General features: G+C 42.5%; 1 protein-coding gene across 1 annotated transcript in view; it reads right to left on the bottom strand.

The window, feature by feature from the left end:
* ISY1 (ISY1 spliceosome associated protein) overlaps positions 1 to 27510 on the bottom strand; it is a 199733-nt gene that overhangs the window by 149990 nt on the left and 22233 nt on the right. The window contains exon 4 of the mRNA XM_086938980.1: positions 16368 to 16433. Within this exon, the coding sequence (XP_086795106.1) occupies positions 16368 to 16433 (66 nt within the window). The remainder of the gene's footprint in view (positions 1 to 16367; positions 16434 to 27510) is intronic.

Here is a 27510-nt window from a genome sequence, read left to right as displayed (position 1 = left end):
GCAGCAAGATTTGAACTCACCTGGAGTTCGAAAATGTTCCACAAATTATACAAATTACTTTTGACCCAAAATTGCAGCACCAGGCGGAGATAGTGGAGTAACTTAATATAAAAGTGTAATGCAGGCAGGCCAGTCACATGCCATAGGAGAAGTCTGTCATTCCCAAGTGTTTACTGTTACAGCGGATTTGAGTTTAGTTGCTCCTACTCATAGGTTCCAATAGCTGTTCCTAATTTTCTTGTATCTGGAGTGCATTCCGTGCATTTATTAAAATGGTCATCAAGAAATAAGAGAAGCTGATGCAGTGGCCCAACGTAGATAGGAACGATGGAAATAAGCAAGGGTTCACAGGAACACAGAAAGTGACTGAAGTATAAGCAAAAGATATCTCTCAGATGCAAACCTTGATTTGCCTGCCAGATGAGAATGAAACCACTCGTCTACAACCTTTAACTCTCAAAGCCACTTCACTGATTTTAGGCCAAAGGAGATCGGAGGTGTTGAAACCAGCTGACAAATTCAACAGTATGAATATGGCAGGATTACCTTTTGACAAGACACTATGAATGAATGAGTGTACGTCAGAGTGGAGCCTCTGTGCCCCTTTTAAGAAGGAACAAAGATTGCACATCATCGAGAATGTTATGCAGGGTCAGACTGAAACAGAAAATAGGTAGGGGCACCAAATTAAAAAGTGACCCACATTAGCGAAGCATTAAGTTGAAAAAAGTGGTAATATATGGGAAATAAACAGTAATAAAACCGGTCCACCTGCCCATAAACCTTCCCAAAACTGATCAAAAACGGCCGACACGTCGAACTGTGAGACCAGCCCATCAAGCACTGCCTGATTGTCCTATAGGCAGTCCGACTCTGATGTTGTGGACCTAAAGGAATTATTGCACAAGATAAACAGTCTTGTCCAAACTTTCAGCAAAGGCTAGATATGAGAAACTGGACATATGCACACCGTTGGAATATTGTTTTCCAGCAAAGACGTTTCTTCAATGTATAATGAACAGAACAATTCTTTAAATAAAAAAAGCCAATAATAAAAGCTGGAAAACAGGCAGCATCTCCTTGCTAAACTCATTAAACATACTTGAGGTGAAAAGGCTCCCTGAACAGCAGATGAGATTAAATTATTGATAATAGTACTAAGTTCCAAACCAAAGACAGCCTGAAACTCAAAACGGGAACAGTATTGTCCAAGTGTCCTCTTACAAATATGAAGAAAGTATCATCATTGAGACAATTATTCTGAGGAACTTGCTGCAATAGGTTCCTCAGCATATATCCTTTGCATACAAAGAAAGACAGAAATCAATGATCACCAAAGAAAAGGGAGAGTTTGAAAGATGGTTGAAGCATATACACACTAGGAAATGGAAAGCCATGTTTAGTCAGGATCCTGGTCTCAATACAGTCTAGAGCCGCAGCTTTATGAGATGAGGGTACAAGGCAAGAAGACTTGCACTGGGGGATACAGAGCAGTTAAGAAATGAGACTCCACAACAAGTCTTTGGAATTATTGGTGGGATTGTTGTCTTCAAAAGCTAAGCTCAATGATGGCATCCTTCTAAGAAAGGGCAATATTTCAGTCGGTCAACATATTGTATTGTATTGTATTGTAAATGCATTTATATAGCGCTTACTACCTCTGACGAAGCATCAAAACGCATTTTCGGCGAGTGCCACACTACTCCGGAACCCATCAAGGATTAGTGGTGAATTAGTATAGTGAAAAATGAAAGTAATTTGAGTGGTGGATATGTTGGTCAGTTATTTGGATTGAGAAGGATAGTGGAGGGATAGAAGAGGGAAAAGGTTTGCATTTATATTGTGCTTGCTACCCCTGATGGGGTGTTGAAGCGCTCTTACGGCGAGTAGCACCCTACCTGGGAACCTATAAAGAATTAGTGGTAATTAGTATATAAGAAATATTAAATTAATTTGAGTGGTGGGTGAGTTAGTCTGTTATTTGGAATGAAAAGGATAGTGGATGGATGTTTTGGAGATTATAGCAGTAGGAGGAGGCTTGGGATAAGTAATAGATAGGTGGGGAGAAGAGTCAGAGTGAAGGGTTTAGATAAGCTTGTTTTGGGGGATCGGAAGAGTAAAAGAGGTGTGAGATGATACAAGGAGGGGTAGAGTAGTGAAGAATCTTGAAAGGGTTATTTTAGGGATCATAGTAGTAGTATGGGGTTTGGGATGAATGAGAGTGGAGGTAGACAATATATTGATAGAGGTATAGGGTGAGAAATAGGGTAGAGCATTGGAAAGAGCAGTAGAAAAAGGTTTGAGATGAGTCAACGCGTTGAGGTAGAGATATATTGAGAACAGTATAGGGTGAGAAATATGGTAGTGCGTTGGACATGCTGAATTAGAGGAGAAGTAATAAATATATAGATCCATAAGTACATGAAAGGTATATAGATGTATAAAGGAAGGTAGTACATGTAGATTAAAGATGCATTAAATAAACTCCGGCTTTCAAAAATTGTTGTACTTGTAGATAGTTATGATAAAAGATTTAGGGCCAGATGTAGGTAAATGACATTTACCGATTCATAAATACCGAATTTTACAGATTCGGTATTTACTAAATCGGTAAATGCCATGTAGGTAAATATTCTGTAACATTTACCGAATCGTTAAGATTCGGTAATTTCCGAATCGGTATTTACCGATTCGGTAATTGCCCATTGATTCCTATGGGCCTTGATGCCCATAGGAATCAATGGCAATTACTGAATCGGTAAATACCGATTCGGTAAAATTACCGAATTGTAAAGGGGGACAGGGTGTCACTTTGACACCCTGCTGCACCCCTGATTCTGGCTTGCGTGCCATGTGACACACATACATGCCCTTAGGGCATGTATGTGTGCCACATGGCACCGGTGTACATGCACAGATGTGCATGTACACTGGAATTCGTTATTTACCACGAAATATTATTTTGTGGTAAATAACGAATTCTTAAGGGCCTGTGGCACGGTTTTCAGTGCCACCTACATCTTGATTTACCGATTTGGTAAATTTACAGATTCGGTAATATTTAGGCCCCCTACATTTCATACTCCAAATACTGGAAATCGTCCGTTACCGACCGGTATTTGGCCACCTACATCTGGCCCACACTTATTTATGCAGTCACTTGTATACAAGTTAAAAACAGAATAATGGAAAGAAATATGTACATTTGTTAAGCAGAACTAATGAATATATATATTTTTAAAAACAATTATTCTACACATTTATACAAAATACACATATATAGGTACATATCTATAGTACAAATAAATGCTTATAGATAGAGGGATATGCTGTATATTTCTGTTTGTGTATGTTGGTTATGTGGTGAAGAGCCAATTCTTGAGTAGATTCCTTAAAATAAGGTGGTTATCTGTGGATTTTATGTTCGGGGGTTAAGAGTTCCATAGTTTGGCTGCTTAAACTGAGAAGGATGAGCTACCCATGGTTTTTTCTTGTACGTTGGGATTTTGAGGCGACGTGCCACTCTAGAGGGGAGGTTCCTTTGTTGAATTTGTTTGTTGATTTTATTCCTGATGAAGAGCGGTCCCGTTCCATGTATCGCTTTGTGGGTCATGCAAAGCAGCTTGAATGTGGATCTTCTAGCAACTGGTAACAAATGCAAGGCTTTCAAGGCAGGAGAGATGTGGTCTTAAGGTTTTATACGTAAGAGTAGTCTCGCAGCCGAGTTCTGAATCAGTTGTAGTCTTTTCATAGTCGTTAAAGGTGATCCATGGTAGAGGCTATTGGCGGAATCAAGTTTGGACAGCACAAAGGAGATGGTAGCCGGGGCCATGTGTGGAAATCCCAAATGGGGGAAGATTTGTCACAGAGTTTAAATAGTAACAAAGCTTGCTCTTGCTCGTTTGTTCACTTGGGCATTCATTGATAGGGTTCAATGGTCATTATGAGGTTTCTTACTTCCTTTGATACTTTAGGTCAGGGGTCTCCAACCTTTTCTGTACTGAGAACTACTTATATTTAATGAAACACATGGAGAGCTACTGATATTATTAGTGTTGTATAATTTCAATGTTTTTGTATGTATTTTAATTCAACCAAGCTAAAGCTTTCTAATTTAACAAGCTGGGATACAAACAGTTGAGCTAACCAGTGACAGTAACTACTTCATGTAGATGTTGAACAGCATGGGCGAGATGATAGAGCCTTGAAGGACCACGGTTTTCCTGAAGTACGGTTTGGACAAGAAAGGGGGGGGGGAGGGGAGTATGGATGTAATTAGTTCTGTTGCAAAGGTAGGATGTAATCCAGTCAAGAAGAGCAGTCCCCTCAATGCAGGCTTCGTAGAGTCTTTGTATCAGAGTGTCATGGTCAACCATGCCAATGGCAGCCGAGGGGTGCAAGAGAAGTAGCGCAGCAACCCAGTTGCGGTCAACTGTGTTATTCAGGTCATCCCAGATGGAATCCCGATTGGAAGTCTGAAAGTATGGCATTCTCTTCAATGAATTGTGACATCTGGTCTAATGCTGCTCTTTCTTTTAGTTTACCAAGGAAAGGTCCATTTGTAATTGATCTGTAGTTGCCAGGGTTCAGCAGGTCCCAGTTTGTTTTCTTCAGTAATGGGCAATATGGGCTTATAATTACGATGGGAGATCCTCCAACACTTTGGGCAGAAATAGACAGTTTTGGAATACGGGGGGAGTATTTTTCTTGGGGAGCATTTTTCTTGGGGTGGACTACCTTCTGGTCTGAGAAATGCTTTAGCCGACCGGAATTCAAGAAATCAGAGGGCTACCACTGACTGGGTCCTAAACAAGATGGCATTCCTGATAAGGTTTGGGAGTTACAGTCCTTTGTAATTGGAGCTTTTTCTACTACAAATTTGAAAAGTTGACGTCCACCTTTTTTTTGTTGAAGAACAAATTCAGAAGAAAATAAAGTGGACATGTGTCTGCAAGATTAAAAAGACCTAAGGGACAATATTTCTGTGCAGCTTTGAATACATTTAAGAGTGAATGGGCAAGTGAAGAAACAAACAACATCTGTGGATCTAGTAACTTTGTGCATCTCAGTCATGATAATCACTTCTATTGACAAGGAAGTTACACATTTCATTTCTTTTTCCAGTATTCTCTATTCTTTTCAGTAACCTGGAAAACAAAGCACATTTACACTAACATTCACCCTCTCTCAATTACCAGGCACTAGTCTTTCCCTCATTTTCTCAGCCCCTGATTTCACAGCTATTGGTTTGGTAGAGAACAACACTATTCAGTATGATGGGCTTTTAAGCATTTTGTCTATATTTGCTATTTTACTTTAAACATCAAGGTCAATCAATGGCAATACACAAAATTCAAGAAGAAGAATAGATAACTTTAAAGAAGTCACCTTTCATACTCAGAATTTGATGGCATGATTAGTGTCTTATCTTTTTGAAATATAATATTTTTAGGTCCTGCAGTGCCATTTGCATGCAGGTCAATTCTTGAGTTTTGTTGTTCCGACCTTGATCACAGGCGCAAATTTCCCCAAATGTTGTCAATATCTGTATAAGACATGTAAGCGATCCTATGGGTTACCCTCATCGTGCAATTCTTTCTGAACTCTATTATAGATATTGTGGACACTTAACCTGTTCACTTTCTTGCACTATATGGTCTAAACATGCTCTTGGGGAATATGAATACCATGGGTACAATTGATCTGGCTATAGCGGAGAAATTCACATACTTTGATTTTGCTCTCTTAGATTATGTGATGAGATGGTCACCCACCTTTTGGTGTTCAATGAAAGAGTACACCTCCCAATGCTGTGGGCTGTCATTATGGAGTTCATAACTTTTGTCCCACTTGCTATAGTATTAATATACTACTGGGAGTAGGATTTCGTTTTGAAATTGGTGAGGAGTGGAGGATATGTGGGAAGCATTGAGGTGCAAGGGCACTTTTAATAGGGGGAATATGCTCAGAATCTAGACTTCAAACTTGAGGGCTGCAGGTTCCAGTTATTAAAAGTGGGATTGTGAAACTAAGCCACTATATTGTTGTTTTTGGACCTGTGTTTAGATCCTCATGCTCTAAGGAACCGTTATAAGTGTTCATATAGAGTCTGTGGAATTTTTGAAATATGGTTGAGAGGTTGATTTCAGAGCTGTTCTTGGTCTTCAATGCGCTGTCTAGTTGGAGCTATTCCATTGCTTTTATTTAGGCTTTAAAAGGACAGTAGGTTTTTGTAACTTGGCAAGCTCAGGGTGATTTTGTTAAAGATTAGAGGTGCTACAGATATGTTTGTCCCTTAACCATCCTTCCAGCACAGATTTGTCTGTTGATGCCAGCTGACCCCAGAGGATTTCAGTCCAAAAGCACTGTGTTTGTATGGCTACCTTCCAATAGTACCCCTCAAATGTCAAGGGGACCTTGAGAGACCAAGGCCTTTCAGCAATTGCTTTTATCTTTATAAAGAAATCATGGGCCCTCAGGTCTTCCAACAATTGAATTATGGAGTATTTTAGGTTAGAAAATGTTATGGGTCCAGACTGGTCTTCTTTGGTAGAGATGGTACATTCACTTCCTTCCCTTGTGTGCCAATGGAGAGAGAATAGCTTTAAGAAACATTAACTTGTTCCAACGAGTGATTTCATGGCCAAGGGTCTGAGCAGGTGGTTAATGAGGTGCACAACTTTTAGTTTGCAGATTGCTCAAAGGAGTAACATGTTCTAAAGCTACTGATACAAGAGTACACCTGTTTGTGAAATGACTATATAACTACAAATCTTTTTTCTACATGTGACCAGGAATAAAATGTTAACACATTTCAGCTAAACATACCATACAGAAGGTACCAATGTTAGGATAAAGAACGTCAATGTTTTTGTTATGTATCCGTTGTAATAATTTTACTCTGATCTATCGGATCATCTTGCCCTCCTGTCTCATCAGCCGGTTATTGTGCGGCGATTTTTGACTCTCAGCTTACCTTTACTCTGCACATGAATTAACTCATGCTCACTGACTTCCTCATTTTGCAGGTGAAGGAGGTAGTTTTTCCGCTCCTCCGAGATTCCTTCTGTAGAACTGCAGTCAGGCCTTCCTGAGTACTCGCTAACAAACTACACTATTCAGAATGCCAAAGCACACCTCATACTTGGTCGAAACAGGCATTTCCTCTTATCTTAAATCTTTACCCTGGGTGCACATTGTGAAATGCGGACTTTTCAAAGCTCTTTATCTCTGTCATAAGGACACCTATGCCCTATCCTACATTTATATGAATTTCTACCTGAAACATCAGTCACTATCCAGATCGCTTTACTCCAGCACTGCCAATCTGTTTGTGGTACCCAGGTTTGTGAAACCCAGGACAGCAGTTGTGCTTGCTATGCTGTGGCATCCAAGGAAGGAACCTCTCCTTACCTACCTTTCTGCGGTCCACTGCCATGTCTTGTTTCTCAAACTGCTAAATGGTTATGATGGGTTTTTGGTGCCCACCTAATCGTGCGATTAGGTGGGCACCAAAAAAACCATCATAACCATTGTACAACATTCAGGAGTGACTATCCTGATTAATCGCAGCACCATTGGATAATCAAAGAGTATTTGGATATAAAACGGAGTGCTCCCCACAAACCCAATTTAACAAATCCTCCTCAGTGTAACCATAATCCCAACTGTATGTTTTTTAAATTCTCTTTCATTCTTTAATGTAGAAGCCTGGATTTTCAATGAATGGACATACTGACTTCAATTTTAATGTATCATCCAGAGTTTCAAAGTAACTAAGTTTGTGTATTGAAATATAGGAAGGTCTATGAAGCTTGTCCAGTCATCTGTAGCAAAGCCACATTTCATTTTTTTTCCAATAACCACATATTGTCATGTATAATCTTACTAAGGTCATAAGGCCTACATGGGTCATAAGGCCTACATGGGTCATAAAACCAAAGGGTAAGGGTCTCTGTTGAAGGAACAAGTGAGGCTCACTCTAAAGTGATCTTTGTACTGCATGAGTGAAGGCTTTACTGCTATATGTTATTGCAGCTTTTGCAAAGTTCCTTTTATCCTTTAAGGCCGTAAAGCACTTGAGGCTGGGTGGATAGGAGATTCATTGGTTTGTTGTACATGGCCGATAGAGGGTGGATGTGTAGAGTGGCCTACATAGGAAGAGTACAGGTGTTGTGAATGGGGTTCAGAAGGTTGAGCTAAAGGTGTGGTGTAAAACTTCTAAGAGCAGTTTTTTTTACTTTTTTTTTTTAAAACATTTCTCAAGCTTACATATTTACAGTAACCACCGTACAAGGGAAATAGTTAGTAAGAGCGGTCAGTATTTCATGCATCTAGGTCTGCACATGCCTGTTTCAACAACCCATACTAAGAGGATATTTATGCGTTGTTGCCATGGGTAACAATCACAGCGTAAAGAATCTGTATAGGTATCCCTGCTAGAGGGGACTATCTTTGAATAATACCAACTAAACAATAGTAATACTTTAACTAGGAAGGATGGGGGGAGGCCACGTTGCAGCTTTGAAAACAGTTTTCAGGTGCCAGGATTGCAGTTGACGGGGTGGTAAGTAATGGACGTGTCACTACCACAGGCAATAGGAAGATGAGGGGGGCTTTGTGTTCCCCTGTGTGGGAAATGAGAACCTTTATTAGCAGTTAAGCATAGAGTGAAACAAGAACATAAGTACCACAGTTACATTCGCGTGGGTAAGAAGCTGGCTGTCTATGTAGTGCATCAATACGAGGTACACTGTGCAGAGTACAGGTGACCATTATTTGTTTACAGAGGCAAAAATGCTTAACACTAAATCCTCTCTTTTGTAGTAGTGTGGGCGAGTAGTTTAGGCTTATCAGAGGGTAGTGCTAAGCATTTGTTGTACTCAGAGGCAATAAACGAGACACACTCAAAGAATAAATCCAAGATCAATTTAGAAAAATACATTATTTTTATATAAATGTTGATAGAAAGAACTTCATAAAATAGTAAGTACTTTATAAAATATCGAATGTCACAGGTAAGTAAAATGTTTAATTAAACGCGTTTTTACACAGTAATGCTTTCCTAAGGGAGAAAAGGCATATATTGCAAATAGTTAGTTACGGTAGGTTTCGGAGGTACCCTTCAGGACTTAAGGTGGTAGGGGGACAAGGGCCAAAGAATCACCAGCAGCTACTCATTACCTGTCCTGGGGCGTATGGGTCCAGAGGCACTGGTCGGATTGTTACTTTTGTGCGCTACACCAAAGGAGAGAAGGAGGCCACCTGAAAACAGGCTGCAGAGGGGGACTTGCGGACAAGTCCAGGAGCGACCGACGGGGAGCTGGGTTCACAAACGATGGATTTAGGCCCAGATCTCTGTACTGGGGTGAATGTATGACATTGTTCTGCATTCTGTCCATCAACTGTGGTTTTTGCATTTGTCACCCAGAGTGGGATGGGTATGCTCAGACGTGAGTTCCATGCACTCCACACCACTGGATTCAAGCAAGCCGGGCTGAAAACGGCTGGAATGCCAGAAACTGGTCCTCGGAAGCTTGTTTCCGGTCCAGGGAAGGCATGGCTTGGCAGTTCGGGCTGTACTGTTCCCATGAGGCACAGGGTCAGACTGATTTGCATATGGCCATGTCTGAACTGGGGTGGTATGGAGTGCAAATAAACGATGGATTTAGGCCCAGATCTCTGTACAGGGGTGAATGTATGACATTGATCTGCATTCTGTCCATCAACTGTGGTTTTTGCATTTGTCACCCCGAGTGGGATGGGTATAGTCAGACGTGAGTCCCATGCACTCCACACCACTGGATTCAAGGAAGCCGGGCTGAAGACGGCTGGAATGCCAGAAACCGGTCCTCGGAAGCTTGTTTCCGGTCCAGGGAAGGCATGGCTTGGCAGTTCGGGCTGGACTGTTCCCATGAGGCACAGGGTCAGACTGATTTGCATATGGCCATGTCCGAACTGGGGTGGTATGGAGTGCAAAACAACGATGGATTTAGGCCCAGATCTCTGTACTGGGGTGAATGTATGACATTGTTCTGCATTCTGTCCATCAACTGTGGTTTTTGCACGGGTTCACAAAGGGCCTGGAAGCAAGAAAGCACGGTTGGTTCTTGGAGATCAGGGGCGGGTGCTCGGGTACACAGTGTTTAAGTCGGCTGGCCCAGTGTGTCGCAGGTCCTCACGGTTGGCAGTCTCGCCAATTGAAGGTGCAAAAAAAAGGGAGCAGCTGGGCCACTCTGGAAGTGGGTTGTAATAACTTACTTGTCTCTTCCCTACTGCTCAGCCAGAGTGAGTGCTGGTGTACTTGATGATGTTTGGAATGTTGGATGTGTGTGATGTCACGGGATGCTAGGATTCTGGAGATGTGTGGAGTGGCAGTTGGTTGATGCAGGCTGTTAATCTCTACCAGTTTATTTATTTTTGTATTTGGTCAATTCCATAATTTCATGTATGTGTATGGTGGACTTCCATCTTTTCCGGGGTTTTCCATTTATCTGCATTATTTCTATGTTATGCATGTATATTGTGGATTGATTCCATCCCTTCTTATGTAATGTAGTGTATGATGCTTCAATTTATGTGCATCATTTCTGCTTTTAAAGGGGATGTGTTATAACTTACTTGTCTCTTCCCTACTGCTCAGCCAGAGTTAGTGCTGGTGTACTTGATGATGTTTGGAATGTTGGATGTGTGTGATGTCACGGGATGCTTGGAGTTTGAAGATGTGTGGAGTGGCAGTTGGTGGATGCAGGCTGAGCAGCGGGGAGGCTGCTCCTGGTGGAGCTTTGTTATCTTTTACTTATCTACTTGAAATTTAACTTGGAACTAAGCTTTATTAAATCCAGTGTGTTTTATATACCTGACTCATGGACTTGTTAATTACAACATGTGTCTCTGCGTTTAAGTGTGCCTATTTTTCTACCACTGTGGCGGAGTGTAGGATAAATACAATAGCTGGAAGTACCATCTGCCTCTCAGATGGCCTCAGCAGAATGAGTCATTTGTTTGTAAAAGGCCGGCAATCTACACCATTTAGAATTCAATGTGGCCAACACTTATCCTTAAAATTGGTTACCAAAGTGGATGCAATCTACATAAAAAAAAATGATGGGAGGTATGTTGCAAAAGACACAAAGGCATAGATTTATGCATTCATATTACCCTTGCTGATTTTTCCTGTGGCAGTCAATTTGGAGTGACTACCTTATAGCCTAATGAGAGACAATTTAGAAGGAACTGTATTTTACATCACGTTCAAAGAAGAACTGGGTCACGTTACTAGAGACAGAGTTCCCGATTTCAAGAAGTGTTTTACAGGTTATTCTAGAAACACTTTATAGGTTATTGTAGAAATACTTACCACAACAGACATGACAGAGATAGGGTAAAAAGACTTGGTAGACTGGACCAACAATTCACTTGGTTAAAACCATTCCTCATACTCTACCCATACTAAAAATATTAACCACTGACAGTTTAAAGAAGTGAATGCAAAACTTGTATCTGTGTGTCTCCAATGCTGATGGACCTCAAACTATGGGGCGTGCACCCCGGAGGTCGGTGGCTCTATTCCCAGGGGACGCAAATGCCTCAGTAAGAACTTGTAAGTGAAGATGGCCTGGAAATGCGACTTTGTTTATTTGGAGCACTAGCGGACAGTCTTCATTTACATGCAGCAGCTGAAATGCATACAAAATAGGGGGGAACTGTGATTCTGAAGCCTGTGGTGGCGGAATCAAAGCCATGACTAAAAGAAAACCAAAACATTCTGTACTTATTTCATTGTTTTTTCCACCTTCAGGTAACTGCATGTAAAAAAAATACACACACCTTAAATGAAAAATAAATGCAAGTTAAACGGATCAGTAGGAAATGCACTCTTTTGTTATGAAACCTCAATTGGTTAATGCGGTTTTGTTGCAGTTGTTTGTGTGCGACAAAACTGAATCCTTGTTCGCACAGCGGGGAGTAGGGGCTTATGTATTTTTGGTTCTACAAGGTCCCAGGTAACAGAGCACTGTAAAAATATAAGTCGCTATTTTAAAACTCTGTTGCACACAGTATACGATAGGTTGCCACAAAACAATTTAGTGTTTAATGTAAAACAAGTGCTTTCAAAGTATATATTTTAGTAATAGTTAATCAAACTGTCCCTAGTGCAATCATTTTTTATAAATGTCCTTTAAAAGGACGCTTTCCAGAACTCAACATCCTTACGTTACCTCCCAAAAAGAATACATCTGTGATATCATGAAGATTCAGGTGACTCCCATCAATTACAGCCTATTTTGGCTCCCAAACATTTAGCGATTATCCAATTGCACACATTTACATTTCTCTCAGGTAGCAGGCATCTATGTGAGAAGGCTTATTTCTTCTTTGGTCCTCTGTTGTCATCCCTCTTGGCTTCACAGAAGCTTTTTCAGAGAGAAGCCCTGATGAAGGTGAAAAGATATCGGAACATTTAGTTTTTTCTTAAGAATGGGCCTTCGCTACAATTGTTGAAACAGGGGCACTAAGGCCAAGAGTGTGAGGAGCCACTGCACCTCAATCATAGCTGTCTTATTAGCAATGATGGTGTTGGGGCCAGAGTCGCCAATCTTACACAGGGAAGAGGGGCCAATAAATAGGGTGCTAAACGTGGGGATTTCCCCCCTTATTACACAAGGGGCAGGCAGTCCTAGGACTTAGGCCTAGGAGTGATGGCTCAGTGGATTGGGCAGAGAAAAACACCTGCTTCATCGGGCTGTAGGTTAAATTGGTGGTGCAGTTGCAGTGGCACTAGGGCCCAAGGTGTGAAGGGCCAACTAAAACCAAATTATGGCTGTTTGACTATCCTTTCTTGTTTGCATTAGGGACCAGTGCACCCTTTGTGTGACAGTGTTGATTTAGATATCGTACTGATGGGAATGTTTAAGCAGAGAGGACATCTTAGCTTGGGCCTCAGAGAAAAGACAGAGAGGTGGATAGGGCAAGATCGGCCCATGTTTTTAACAAAGGTCAGAGGGGACTACTCATCTGGCAAGGTGATGGTTATCAGTGAAGCAGACGCAGTCGCACTGGATTCCAGGGGTGTGTGAGGAGCCCACTGCATCACAATCAACATTGTCTTACTTTTTAATAGAGGCTTGGGGCCTTATTAGCATTGGCGCTGAGAAAATCCTTGCTGCAAAGTGGGAGGCAACAAGTGGGAGCTATATTTTTGGAAATGGACAGCCCGATTCAAGACTGGAGTGATAATGGCCATGCATGGTTGGGAAGGGATGTAAGAGGCAGAGGAGACAGCCTGATATTCAGGCCCATAAAGATCATTAGTGTAGCAGGTGAGGCCGCATTGGGTCCCATGAGTGTGAGGGGCTCATAACACCTCAGCCCTGCCATTCTCGCTTCCACAAATCTAGCTTAAAGTTTGGGGGGCTGACCAGACTTCAAAACATTTTGCTTGGGGAAGGAAGCTAAGACCAAAATAGGTTGAAAACCTCTGCTCTAATGAATTTACCTTTTTCCTTCACAGCCGGGTAATGCATCGACGGATTTCTAATTTCAAAACAACTGTGAAACGAGATGACCCAAGGACGATTGTAACCAAGTATTTCCCTCCAACCATCACACGGGGGTGAAAGTGTCTATAATGTCAGAAATGCAGAAATAAAACTTCAGAACTTCTATAGCTCTCCCACCCTGTTTCAGGTCAAAGAGCATGAAAAAATAATAAAACATGACCCTTTTTACAGAAATCAAAAATTCAACCTGCTTCGGTTAAAGTCTTCTAAAAGGAAAGCTTCATACCTCCCAGTCACCATGTGTACAGCAGTCATACAACCCATCGGGCTTGGTTCTAGAGAGTGGGCCAGGCCCACCCAAAGAAGATCTTGGCCCACCCAAGGTCATTCAGAAATGGAAACGAAGGCCCACATACCTGTGCCGACCTTTCTGCTAGCGCACAACCCCAAAGGCTGCTACAGCTTTAGTGTGACTCTCAGCAAGCCACATAGTCAGCCCGGTCCATCATCATGGGCAGAATGACAATGGAACGGCAAAGGAGGAACAGCTTGGTGCATCTCTTTCCACCCCAGGTCTCAGGAGATGACAGAGTCCTCGGGGAGCTACTGATGCTTTTGAGCAGCACAATTAACAAGTCTTAGGTGAGGAGATTGGCTTTATTCCCTCACAGCAGGCCACAATGCCAGCATTCTTGGTTTAAAAACTGTGCAGTGACATTGCAGATTTAATTGAATTTTCATTCTAATGAGATTCCATCCTTTTATGCTACCAGGAGAGTGTTAGAACTTCAGAAAAAAATACTAAGGACTGAAATAACTTTACACGTAAAGAAAAATATGACTAGGAATGGGTAAAAGGAAGATTCTATTTTGACAATGTTGCAGTGGAAAAAAAATGCATCCATGTTGGAGCAAAAGGTAAGAGCATGGAGGGAGAAATGATTGACGAGAGAAGTGATAAAAAGAGGCCAGATGGGAGGGATATAATTATAGATCAGGAGGAAAGGAGAGGGAAACAGCCAAGGGAAAGATGAAGTGAGGACAGTCTAAGTGGAGAGAAAGGTAGAACAAGAGATTGATAAAGTTAGGGTAGGAAATCAAAAGTGGAGAGAAGGGTTATTACAAAGGGAGAAAAAGAATAGTGAATGACACAGTGAAGGATGGATGCAGAAGAGGATGTCAGCAGTATCCTGACCAGTAGTAATAAGGAAAGAATGAATCAAGGCCTCACACACACTTCTTGGTTCAGATGGTTGAGCAGTCTACAGCTTGATTTAGAGGTTGGCGATACCTAGAGGAAGTGACAAATAAGGAGTAGAACCCAAAGAAATGGCTAATATGATACTCTCCCTTCAAGAAAGGGATAGTATGGTAAAAGGAATGCCATCTGTGGATTCTCCACTGTATCTAACATTTCCTGCAGAAATAGATGGATTTCCCTTTACCACTCAACAATAAAACATACTTTTGGTCTAATCTCTACTAAAGGCAGAACAAAGCCCCTCCACTTTCATAAATAACCTTTGAAAGCATTAAGAACTGAAAGAACTTACGAGGACAGGAATCTATTTAATGTCTACAGAGAACGTCAATGTTTGATAAGCAGGTAGATACCGAAAGCAGCAACTCAGTAAATGGGACACAATGAAATATAACATTAGGTGTAGGACACAAACAAATTCAAAGACTAGAGGGAAATGAGCGTGACTAAAAATACAATTGAAGAAAGGGAGAATTTTCAAGACAGGAAATGAGCTTCAGGGTCCTTTTAATAAGAGGGTAGTTTAGAAACCAAGTGATGGTAGTCTGGAGACCTGAGGATGAGCAGCACCTATGGGTTATTAAGTGTGAACAGAAACCTACAGACAAGAGTATAAGCTTGAGCTTCGGGGGGCATGTTGGTCAAGGCCAAGCATATTACCTTATGTATTTCAGTGCATTAAAGATAGACTAAGCGGAGTTCTGTGGTGCACACTATAGTGTTGTCTATTCTGAGCTGGTTTGTTTAGTACATGGCACTGCAGTATTGTTTTCCTGAATAAAGCTTCTTTTATTACTTGGTACACGTTAATTACCATTTACACACTGTAAACCAAATGCACGCTACATAACAACGAGAACTCAATACTAGCAGTTCAAGCATATATTACTTCTTCCAGTAAGGGAGATATGCGTATTCTGAAAGTATTGCCACTACAGGGAAGACTTCCAGAGGCTAGAATGGCCAAAAAGCAATATCTCAGATGAAATGGCCTCAAAACAGTTGGGAGAAAGACCCAGGCCCAGTTGAGAATGGGTTTTGAGCATGACAGGTAATGTGAGTAATAGCCTATATTGTAAGAGTTTGTTGCCATAACTTTTGAGTTGCCTTGGTTTTGCACGTTTGTCAAAACCATAACTCAGTTTTAACTGTGTTTTTTTAATGAACATGTGCATAGAAAGGGAGGATAAATAAGTGTAAAGTCTGCATTATTTAATTAGGTAGGGGTTTGCAAAGTTGTCCAAGGGATTACTGCACCACATTTTTAAACTATGTGCTTTGCAAACTGCAAAGCGGACAAGTTTGTTTTTAAAAAAACATGAAAAGCGATGTGTGGTAGCATGACCAGGAGCAGGATGTGGCCAAATCTGTATGCTGTGTCCCTCCCCTTCCGCAAATCCAGAAGCAAAGCAGGGAAAGCGAAGTAGTTACCTTGTTGGTTGGTGGTTATGGTGTTAAAATATCAAAAGTTGGTAATGTCACTACCTAAAATATTAGATTCCTGCAATACTTTGTACCACTGCCCATTCATCTTCGTGGCCCAAACATCCTTGTTCATGGCCCTCCCCGAGCAAGAATCCTAGAGCTAGGCCTGCAACCCATACCTGTCGTCTCCATTTCTCAGCTTTCGGCAATTCGTGGCACTCTGAGGCAAGAAATGGTCTTCGCTCCTATTGAATTTAAAAAAACAAATATACACAATTTTAGCACAGAGAATGGTAACATGCTCTTACAAAGCAAACAGCAGCAAAGGCAGATGTAAACAACACTTATCAGCTGGAGACTACTGTGATCTTGTACTTGCTATGTTTGAGGTGCTCCATTGCCACTGTGCTCCTTTCGCATATCGTTGCCCACAGGTCAGGAAACAAAACTGTACTAGTGAGAATCACAAGCCAGAATGGGTTTTTAAGTAACCTACTTTAAAAAGAAATGGTTTCAACAAAGTAGTGCGTGAATCAATTGCTTCTGGCTCTTGTGATTTCTAAAACTGAGAGCTGACTGCTGTAAAATGTAATAAGCTGCACATTACAGTGGCTTATAGCCCTTAGATATCCTAAGACTGCCGGGTGAGTGAATTTCGGATTTATCTCACTCGCTTCTCTGCATCTTAGCCTAAGTGTGCATGTGGAAATGATAGCTTTCTATGTGCAAACACAGTGGCTACACCATATGTCAAAAGAAATGGTGACGGAAAAGACTGCTATGAGGACTCGGTGAAGCCGTAGCCCAGTGATGGGATCTGCGCTGCATATTCTGAGTGCTACCACTATCTGTGATGATGTGGTCACAAACCGCTCCAGATCAAAAGAACTGCCTCCCAGTACAAACATTCTTAAAATGCTCCTGAAAATCTAACAACCTTCCAGAGGAGTCACCACGCGCAGGTATTAAGCAGTGATCCTGCTTCCCAACTCAAGTTAACACCAGATCACAATCTCATGGGGTAAAGCCATCTCTAGCGGTATGTACTTCATCTATTGATGGTCTGCTACAGTAGCATTCAGTGCGCACATGAAACAAGTCCTCTTGCTGGCCCTTTTTAGGTCTCGCCTATTCTATTCCATTAGGGATTGGATAGGCGAGATCATAGTAAGCGGTTCAAAGAAGTCTACCAAACTGCGGATCACGTATAGTTCATGTGAGGCAGGCGCGTGCACATCATCGCCAGCCACATCCCACACCATGACTCAGCATCAGACTTCAAAGGAATCCGCTTCCAAGCCGCCCCCCCCCCCCCATCAGACTTCAAAGGAATGTGCTCCCGCTCCCCCGCCCCCCCGCCACAGCAATGTCGAGAGCTTGTTTCTACTCATCATCGTTGCTACTCGCTTTCTTTGCTGCTTTCGCTCTCATGTTCTACCCATTTTTCAGCCTCTTTCCATCACTGTGTGTTCTTCTGTCCACCCCCCACACCAGCTCTCTCCTGTCAGTCCCTCGGTTTCTCTCCTTCGCTACTTCTCTGCCTTTTGCTTTTAGTCTCACCTTTCTCTCTTGAATGTCCCACCCATGTCCGCTGCTCTCTGTTGCTTCTCTTCCCACGTCCGATTCTGCCTCCCCGTTCGCCCTTTCCTCTCATCTTTTTTGTCTCTGTGCATCTCTCTCCTGTCTCTGTTCCCCTGCAGACCTTTCTTCTGCCCCCTTAGCTCACTCTCTCCCGCTCATTCCTCCCCTTTTAACTGATATCCAAGCGGGAGTTTTCTCTTTTTCTCCTTCTCCGGCCTCTCCCTGGCTCTCTGCCCCCATTGTTCCATCCTCCTAACTCACCTTCTCCCAGAGTGACTCTCTACCTGTCCCCGCCGGCTGCTGCCCCACCCCCTTCTCGCCTCCCCTCCGTCTCACGCCTCTGTCCTCCCATTTGCCTGCTATGCACGTTCAATACACCACATCACTTTCTAGCTCTAGGTCTCATCTGCCACCCACCCCATCAGCGCGTCTGTGCACGTCCTATTCTCTTGCCCCTCACCTTATTTCCATCGGTCCAGAATCACAATCTTCGCTTCCCAGTCCCATTTATTCTCATCATCTCCGTCCGCCCTCCCCTTCTTTGTAATCCCTCTGCTAGTTCGACCCCTCAATTTCCACTTCTGATTGTCTCTCTCCCACCCCACCAGTCCTCCACAGTCAGCTCGCCAATTGCACGACTGTCAAACCCCCACTTCAATCTTTTTCTCACCGTCACCTTCTACCCACTTCCCTCATGGTTGTACGGAATGCATGGATAGTGCTTACTACTCCTAACAAGCTCCTAAAGCGAACCGCAGCCCCCCTCGCCTCACCATGCAGCAATCCCACCCTGCGGGTGCCACCTTCCTCTACATAAGCCCGGTATTTGTAAAGCGTGAACTAATCACCCATGAGAGTCTCAAGGCACTGGGGGCCTGGCATTTAGGTCCAGACTTTATCCTGTTGTAAAAGATTGTCATGAAGCGCTGTAGTCCACTTGGTGCCATTAAAGAAATGATCACTACAGCTCCCAGAACCCATCCGGCTGTCAGATTACATCCAAGGACTCGTACAATCTAGAAACCTCACCACTCACGTTTGTGTGCCATCTCGCCCTCAGGGGGAGACTCTCGTCTCCAGCTGTGTCTGTACTCTCCTCTCGCCATCTGCCTCCTCCTTGCCCCACTCACTTCCTACTTCCTCGTCTCCCACCACATCCTCCCACTTCTCCGCCATTCTCCTGGAATTTGCTCTCATGCCCATGTATTTATCTTTTATCTGCTACAGCCTCATTTCTTCCCTGCTCTACACTGCCGCATTCTCCAAAACTACCCCTCCCACCCTCAAACTTCAGGTCACGATACGTCATTGCCCTAACGCCTTTTAATCGCTCGCATCCGGACCGCCCCCGCCTCCTGCAGAGCTCTGCCAGTGCACCTCTCTCCTGATCGATTGTACATACACACATTCTAGTACCCGGACAAACACCTCCGCAGCTCTGCCAGTGCACCTCTCTTCTAATCGGCTGTACACACAGATATTCCAGTACCCGGACAAACACCTTCGCAGCTCTGCCAGTGCACCTCCCTCCTGATCGGCTGTATACACATTCTAGTACCCGGACAAACACCTCCACAGCTCTGCCAGTGCACCTCTCTCCTGATCAGCTGTACACACATTCTAGTACCCAGACAAACACCTCTGCAGCTCTGCCAGTGAACCTCTCACCGGATCGGCTGTACACACAGATATTCTAGTACTTGGACAAACACATCTGCAGCTCTGCCAGTGCACCTCTCTCCTGATCGGCTGTATACACAGATATTCTAGTACTTGGATAAACACCTCCACAGCTCTGCCAGTGCACAGCTAGCATCCAAGAAGCTTCTAGCAGGCGACTGTGAAGGCCATAAAACCCCTCTTTCAGTGCAAACGTAAGGGATTGTAAACATCAAGGGGCCTTCATGCGGAGCTCAAAGACCTCATAAATGAGTTGCTTATCTCTGGGAAGCTCATTCCTTAGCTGCCCTCTAAACTGGGACAGGAAGGCAGGATTACGGTTTCAGCAACAAACAAGCACTTTGCAATGCAATAGTTCTCGCACTTACATGAGTTTAAGCTATTGGCATTGTAAATGACAATGCCTTTTATTTATGTTTTTAAAAACATACATAAAAGGCATTGTCATTTGCAATGTCAATAGATCAAACTCACGTAAACGCGAGACCTATTGTATTTGGATTGCATTTGCAGCGCGCAATGTGCCCTTTCATTTTCACAATGCAAACTTTACTGCTTGACACTGCTGCTTCTGCGTGAAAGCTCACCCAGACAAGACTTTTAAGACACCACAACTGTCTTAGACCTGCAACCCTGCTCCAGTGGAAGGATCTTAAGCACCAGATTAAATTACTTTTTGCCATTCGAGTGCTACCTCGCCTAGAAGCAAGGCCTGTTGGTGCCATTTGTTGCAATTTGGCGCTCTCTTGTAGCCATTTGTAATGGTGCAGTATACGGTTGTCAACACTCGCCTTAATGCAGCACTGGCCCTGCCACCAATTAGCGATTAGCTGCAATTATTTACACATTCTACCTCTTATTAGGCCTCACCCTCCCATCAAAGTATAATACATTACCAAAGCCATATAGGGAATTTATAAGTTATTGAAACACTCCTCATAAAGACAAAGCTGGGCACGACGGCTTAAAAGTATCCTGAAGTGTCGGGTGTATGTGTGGGAGCAGGATGGGACAGAAGTGCTTTTCCCGCCAGGTGTCCAAAAGTTGCTTCCAGTGATGGGAATAAACAACGGCATTATTTCCGGCTGTGTTCCGATACGTTCCAAACGGAAGCTAAATAAGGGGGATGAGGGCTACGATCGAGGACAGTTTTTGCTGTGTTCGCAGTTATCACAGTTCTCGGTTCCCATACTGTACAATTGAAGCAGCCTTGTGTGTTTGTTTTGCCACCTTGATTTTTTCAAGGCTGTGTATCGTATGCTATCTAGAAATGGAGTCTCTCCTGTGTGTGGAGTGCTGGCTTCCTCTCGTTTGTTGTTCTTAACTGAATCAAGTCTTCGTGTATCAATTAAAAACGGACAATTAAATGCAGGAATGTTCTTAAAATGATACGACACAACATACAGTTGTGCGTGAAATTCTGTTAGGACGAAGCTCTTTATGTAGGCGTCTCGGAAGTACCTGAGTTGGTAAGTACCAGTTTGTATAAATATCAGCAAGGATCAATTAGGCATTCTGTGTAACAACTACTGTTTGTCTAAGTGCTGTAAATAACGTAGGTTACTGTCACTCTAGTAATGTGTATTCAGTTCACCGCCCTCAGAAGGTGGACGGTTGAGCCGACCTTTTCGGGATTTGAACTGTGGTCTTCATAGCGCTGCATCAATGTTTGCCGAACTTAGCCATCCTTCAGCGAGAGCATCCCTCAAACACAACCGTTGATTCTCTTTTGTAGATTCCATGGCTCTTCCTTTACAGATTTTTCTTCCGGGTTTCATCATGTACATTTAAGCTGTTGCACCCTATCCTTGTGTGATTTGTTAAATTACTTTTAAGGTACATGGGTGTATGAAAATCCTATTGGCACACGCCTTTGGGGGCCTTACTGACTGACATTGCTTACCTGTGCCACATAATTATATGCTTCAGAATTACACTGCACTCAATGCAACATACACTCCAAATACCACTCAGTGTCACATAATTACATGCCACATAATTACACTCTACTGAGTACAACATACACTCCATACAATACCACTCAGTGCTACATAATTACACTGCGCTCAATGCAACATACACTCCAAATACCACTCAGTGCCACATAATTACACACCACATAATTACACTCTACTGAATGCAGCACACACTCCACACAATACCACTCAGTGCCACATAATTATATGCTACAGAATTACAATGCAACATACACTCCAAACAATACCACTCAGTGCCACATAATTACACGCCACACAATTACACTCTACTGAATACAACATACACTCCTCATAATACCACTCAGGGCTACATAATTACACGCCACATAATTACTCTATCGCCCTCCCTCTAGCTATCTATCGCCCTCCCTCGATCTATCGCCCCTCACTCTTTCTATCGCCCCTCACTCTTTCTATCGCCCCTCACTCTATCTATCGCCCCTCACTCTATCGCCCCTCACTCTATCGCCCCTCACTCTATCGCCCCTCACTCTATCGCCCCTCACTCTATCTATCGCCCCTCACTCTATCTATCGCCCCTCACTCTATCTATCGCCCCTCACTCTATCGCCCCTCACTCTATCGCCCCTCACTCTATCTATCGCCCCTCACTCTATCTATCGCCCCTCACTCTATCTATCGCCCCTCACTCTATCAATCGCCCTCACTATCAATCTAACTATCTATTGCCCTCCCTCTAGCTATCTATCGCCCGCCTTCTATCTATCTAATCGCCCTCACTCTATCTATCACATCACCACAGCATCACTCAGCACCATCACAGCATCACTCGTAACCACCACAACATCACTCAGTGCCACTACAGCATCAATCTGTGCAACCATTCAACAACAACTGGTTCAAATATGTTCTCTCAATGTTTCAAGTTTTATTACAAATGTCACAAAAAGATGTTAATATTTCACTTCTGTTCTTGGATTTTCGTCACAATAAAATACACTGAACATAATCTTCACAAAAGTTATTTACAAAGGTTTAAGCTATTGCCGTTATAAATTACAATAACTTATTTAAGTATTAATTATTTCAAAAAATTAAAAGCCATTGTTATTTGTAATATCAATACATCTAAGTCACGTAAATACAACACATATTGCATTACAAATGCTATAGGTGTCACACAAAGTTATAACTATTGGCATTGTAAATGACAAAGCTATTAATTTCGCTATTTTCAAAACCAACACATAAATAAAAAATGTGTCATTTACAATACCAATAGCTCATACTTTCCTAATGAGAGAACAACTGCATTGCAAATGCTTGTTTCAAAAAGGTTATTGCTGCGTTAGTTAAATAAATAATTATTTTATTTAGATTGTAGCAACCATCAGGCAAAGCCAGGGTCATTTCAACTTAGTGAAGGAACTGTAGCATGTAAATAGACAACCCTGTTCTCCCTATACAATGCACCAAAAATATTGGAGTTTTTCAGTGACCTTTTTCCCATAATTTCAGAGTTTGCCCAGGGGGACATATTAATAGGAGAAAACCTCAATGCTGTCTTAAAAAACAGCATTTATAGCTCCTCAAAGGGGCATTCACTGCAATTCGAAGGAGCATCCCTAAAAGAGGGATTAGGGTACCTAAATCTAATGGACATATGCGAGCCTAACATAAAGAAGAAAGACAACACATTCTGTTCTAATACATATAGAATACATACAAGAATTGGTCACTTCCTATTCAAAGAAACGACACCCCAACATATACTGGATTCATCAGTAGACACCACAGAGATAGCAGGCGTCACAAAGGGCTGCAGTCAGCAAAGTGCTCTAAAAAGTAAGGAAAACACACACAAAATCCGGATGCCATCATAGCTCACAGAAGCTAGGATGGGTTGATCTTTGGGGTGTAAAACTTATGCTGAAGGGGATCTTAAAACACAGGTAATAAAGGTAAACATGTTGGCAATTCACCCATATCCAAGCATATTAGGCATCTATAGTATTCTTAATTAGATACATAACAGGTAGCACTATAACTTGGACTCCTTGATTGTTGTATTGGTGTACAATCGGATAACAGTTACTATCCCTTCACAACACCTATCGGAAACTGCTAACATACATGTTCCAAGCTGAAAAGCTCTACAGTGCACATAATTGTAAGGCACATACCACACCACCACCAAGCATATGGTGGATCAAAATACAGAACGTTTACATCATGGAAAAGCTAACAGCGACTGTACATCACACAATACATAAATATGATAAAGTGTGGTCCCCATTCATTGATGATGTAGGAGCTCACCCAGTCCCTGATGGTGCAGCTCTATTTGTGCAAAAAATCTAAGACTATTTAAACTGACTGGACCATCCCTCACTCAGGAGCTTCAATCAGAGACATCGTGTAGTCTGTTGTGTTCTCCCCTGGGAGAAAAAGATTAATAGTGTGATCGTTATGTGATGACAACGTGGATACCGTAAACGTATCTCTACCTTATGAAGCTATGCCACATAAGCCATCTCCTGTACAAGGTGCATCAAAATGTATAAAGTTAGTATAAAACAAGCTACAGAACATGAATGTATCATTTTAAAGCCACCTCTGCCCTCAGATTTATAAGAAAATTGAGCTAGACTTCCTAAGGTTCTCCCAAATTTAACACATTGCGCTGCCATATGTGTTGAGGAATAGATCATAACTTTGAAGCAACTGAGGGGCCAATATGAAGGAGTGACCTTGGACTCAGGGGTTCCATACCCCAACAAGGCCATACACCTAATTAGCATTCGAATCTGGAGTGGTATGCCTCTTTAAACAGGCAATATCGGGTTACCATGCATACTCCATATACCAAGTTGGCACCCAGAGATAAAGAAATGCATAGAGGCCATTACAAGGTGAGCAGTGGGCTCCTCTAGGATTTGTAGGACCTATAGGAGATATTGTTGCTTGATCAGGTTTACCAAACAACCTACTTTAGTCGCTGGTGGGTAGAGCAATTCATACTTGTCCTTTACATTCGGAGTTGCTATCCAAATTTGGAAAATCGTCTTAGCCATGTTATGTCGGGGATTTTAATTGTACTAAAGTACAACCATACTCCTACGAGTTTGCCAATGGTGTAATGAGAATATGCATGCTAATTGTAACAAGCATATTCCCCTTCTCGTGTAAAAGTGGTACTCAACTCAAAAATGGAGAAAAAGTTTTTATATTCACCTTTGCCAAATTGATGTAGTGACTACACAAGATATATTCTTACAGTGATGCTTTTTTTTCAAAGCAGCAATGAAATACATATTGTCGCTTGCAGTATCCCTCACGAAGTACACTTTGTTCGACTACATTTCAGTTTTAAAGCTTAGGCCAACTTGGACAACTGAAACAACTTCACGCTAATTTCCGCCTTCTTCAGTCAAGCAGTTGTTCGCTGAGAAGGTGGGCACTGCAGAGGATTAAGCACTGAATATACTAAGGCTGCCTTTTACTGGCTATACTAGAAGTTAAAACAGTGTACTTTTCTTATGTTATGATACTTCGGAAATGTGTCAATGTTGATGTTTCCATGTTATGCACAAGACTAACATTGAAATGGATTTCTATACTATTATTAAATAAAATGTGTTTGAGTTAAGTTCCTTTTTAAATCTATTCTGACAACATCTACCTGATGAAGTATTCAACTCCCTCTGCTCTCATCCGTTGGCTCAGATTATCACAAAACAACTGAATCCATCCATATATCCTGTACATGTTATTCTTTTTCTTATAGTCTTGTTCAGACAACATCCTATTATATGAAACTAACGAATGACATACAAGTATGCTGGGCCTTGGAACATTTTATCACTGGAGGCTGGTAAATTTGACTTTGAGTGTTTGTGCCCCAGTCAAAAAAGCAGCAGAAAAAAAATCATTTTGAAAGGAGAACTGGGTGGATTTTATAAAATGCATATATACATTATCTTCTCCACATATTTCAGACAAAATGTTTTCATACACCTTAATAGGACTTGACTGTGGATTGTTTCACTATTCTGAGCAGCTTTATGGTGCAAGCCAAAATAAAATCACTATGACCGACTAACAAATGTAGCCAGTGTTATAATGCCAATAACTGGGGGAGTGCGGGAAAACAGCCTTTGTCACACACCACAGCTGAATCTAAAAGGATGAGGAAAGTAAAGACAGGATACAGATATCTGCAGACGGTGGCCTTTAGGTGCCACGGCAGATAAACTGGCAAAATATATGTTAACAGCAATGTATGAGCACGGCAATAGATTTTTGCTCCAATCTTAAAATGAAGAGAATGCTTCCTTTTCACTTTCTCCATAAAAGAATACACTTTCAATTTCTTCTGGCAGGCAGAACTTGCATTTAGAACATCAGTATGTACTGTACTGTAGCATTCTTACTGCTATATGGAGTACTGACCCGCTTATCTACATGGATAGCAAACTACACTGTGTGGATGTGGGGTTGGAAATGTGTCGTCTATGCTTTGAGCTTATGTGGCAAGTATTTCCATCTTGGGCAGGAAGACCAAAACGTGAAGTTATTGAGTTATGGGACATAGTGCTTATCGAAGTGATAGAAGAGGAAGCTTGAGAAATTGACACCCACTTTTATAATATGTGGTAAGCTGGCAGCTCTGATTGGCTCTAAGGGTTCATTCATTGTGTTCTTTATTTTTTTCTTATATGTTCTCAATCTAATTTCATATGCTGGCTGTAGTAGGAGGTCATCTTCTATAAGAACTTATAGATCCGCGAGAGGAAACGTGTAGAGATCAGGCATGACAGACTCTTACTATCCTCCTTTAAAGGATTGCAAATAGGAGATGTCAAGAAAGCAGTTTGCCAGAAAGCACTGTGTTATATTCTTCCTTTTTAGGTCTCGCCTTTACCATTCCGCAGGAATGGGAAATGGGGAGAATTCAAGTCGGCTATTTTCTCTTCAAACCAAAGGGCTTTCAGCCGCGGTTTTCTTGCAGTTCATGTGAATCACGTGATCAAACATGCACGAGCATTCACGTCCAGGGCTTCTCCTCCCCTAGCAGCACTCCTCCCACACCAGCAACTCTCCCCTCCCACACCAGCACCTCCCCTCTCTCTCCCCGCAAACACAGCCTTGCCCTAGCAGCACTCCTCCCACACCAGCAACTTCCCCCTCCCACACCAGCACCTCCCCTCTCTCTCCCCCGCAAACACAGCCTTGCCCTAGCAGCACTCCTCCCACACCAGCAACTTCCCCCTCCCACAACAGCACCTCCCCTCTCGCTCCGCGACTTCCCCCTCCCACATCAGCACCTCCTCTCTTTCTCCCCGCCAACACAGCCTTGCCGTATCAGCACTCCTGCCACACCAGCACCTCCCACGAAAAAAAATGGCGGCCGCGCATGTAGTTTGTTTACATCTCTGCCATACCCCCCTCCTTGCCTTTCCACGTCGCAGCGCTCTTTTCTCCACCTTTCTTCACCCACCTTCCTTTCTTTGCCTTCCCTTCCTGTTGCTCGGTGTACCCTCTCCCCATGCGTCTTCAATCTCCCTTGCACACACTGTTTCAGAGACACGCTTTCCGTTCGTGCAGCACGTGCAGTGGAACCGGACGCAGAAAATACATAAAATCAAATAATTTACATTTGTCCAAAGACTCCATAGCCTATCCTTCCTACTACGCTCTTCCATCCTTTCTTTTTACATAGAACTCACAACACTTTCAAAGTTTTAAGTGACCTATTTTCCGACAAAAAATAAATATTTATAACATGCGTCTTCAATACTATATACTAACTACAGCTGTATGTGTTCTTAAATAGCACACCCTTCGTCACTGCTCTCCCCTGTCCCTTGCCCAAACTCTTTCAGAGACACGCTTTCCGTTCGTGCAGCAGGTGCAGTGACACCGGCCTCAGCAATCCATACTATCAAATTAATTTCCACGATTTCAATGGATGGGACACATACACGAAAAAAAAACATCTCTGTTCGTGTCTCTTTGTTATCACGGCCGCCAACATGCACAAACAGACAACAGACTTTCTCTTTTCCATTCACGCACAGAAACACGTACACGTTGACCACAT

The sequence above is a fragment of the Lissotriton vulgaris genome, chromosome 9 (assembly GCF_964263255.1).
Source record: "Lissotriton vulgaris chromosome 9, aLisVul1.2, whole genome shotgun sequence".
In the NCBI taxonomy this organism is placed as follows: domain Eukaryota; kingdom Metazoa; phylum Chordata; class Amphibia; order Caudata; family Salamandridae; genus Lissotriton; species Lissotriton vulgaris.
Note: the sequence above shows the minus strand (reverse complement) of the source record. Positions and strands in the feature narration are given on the sequence as shown.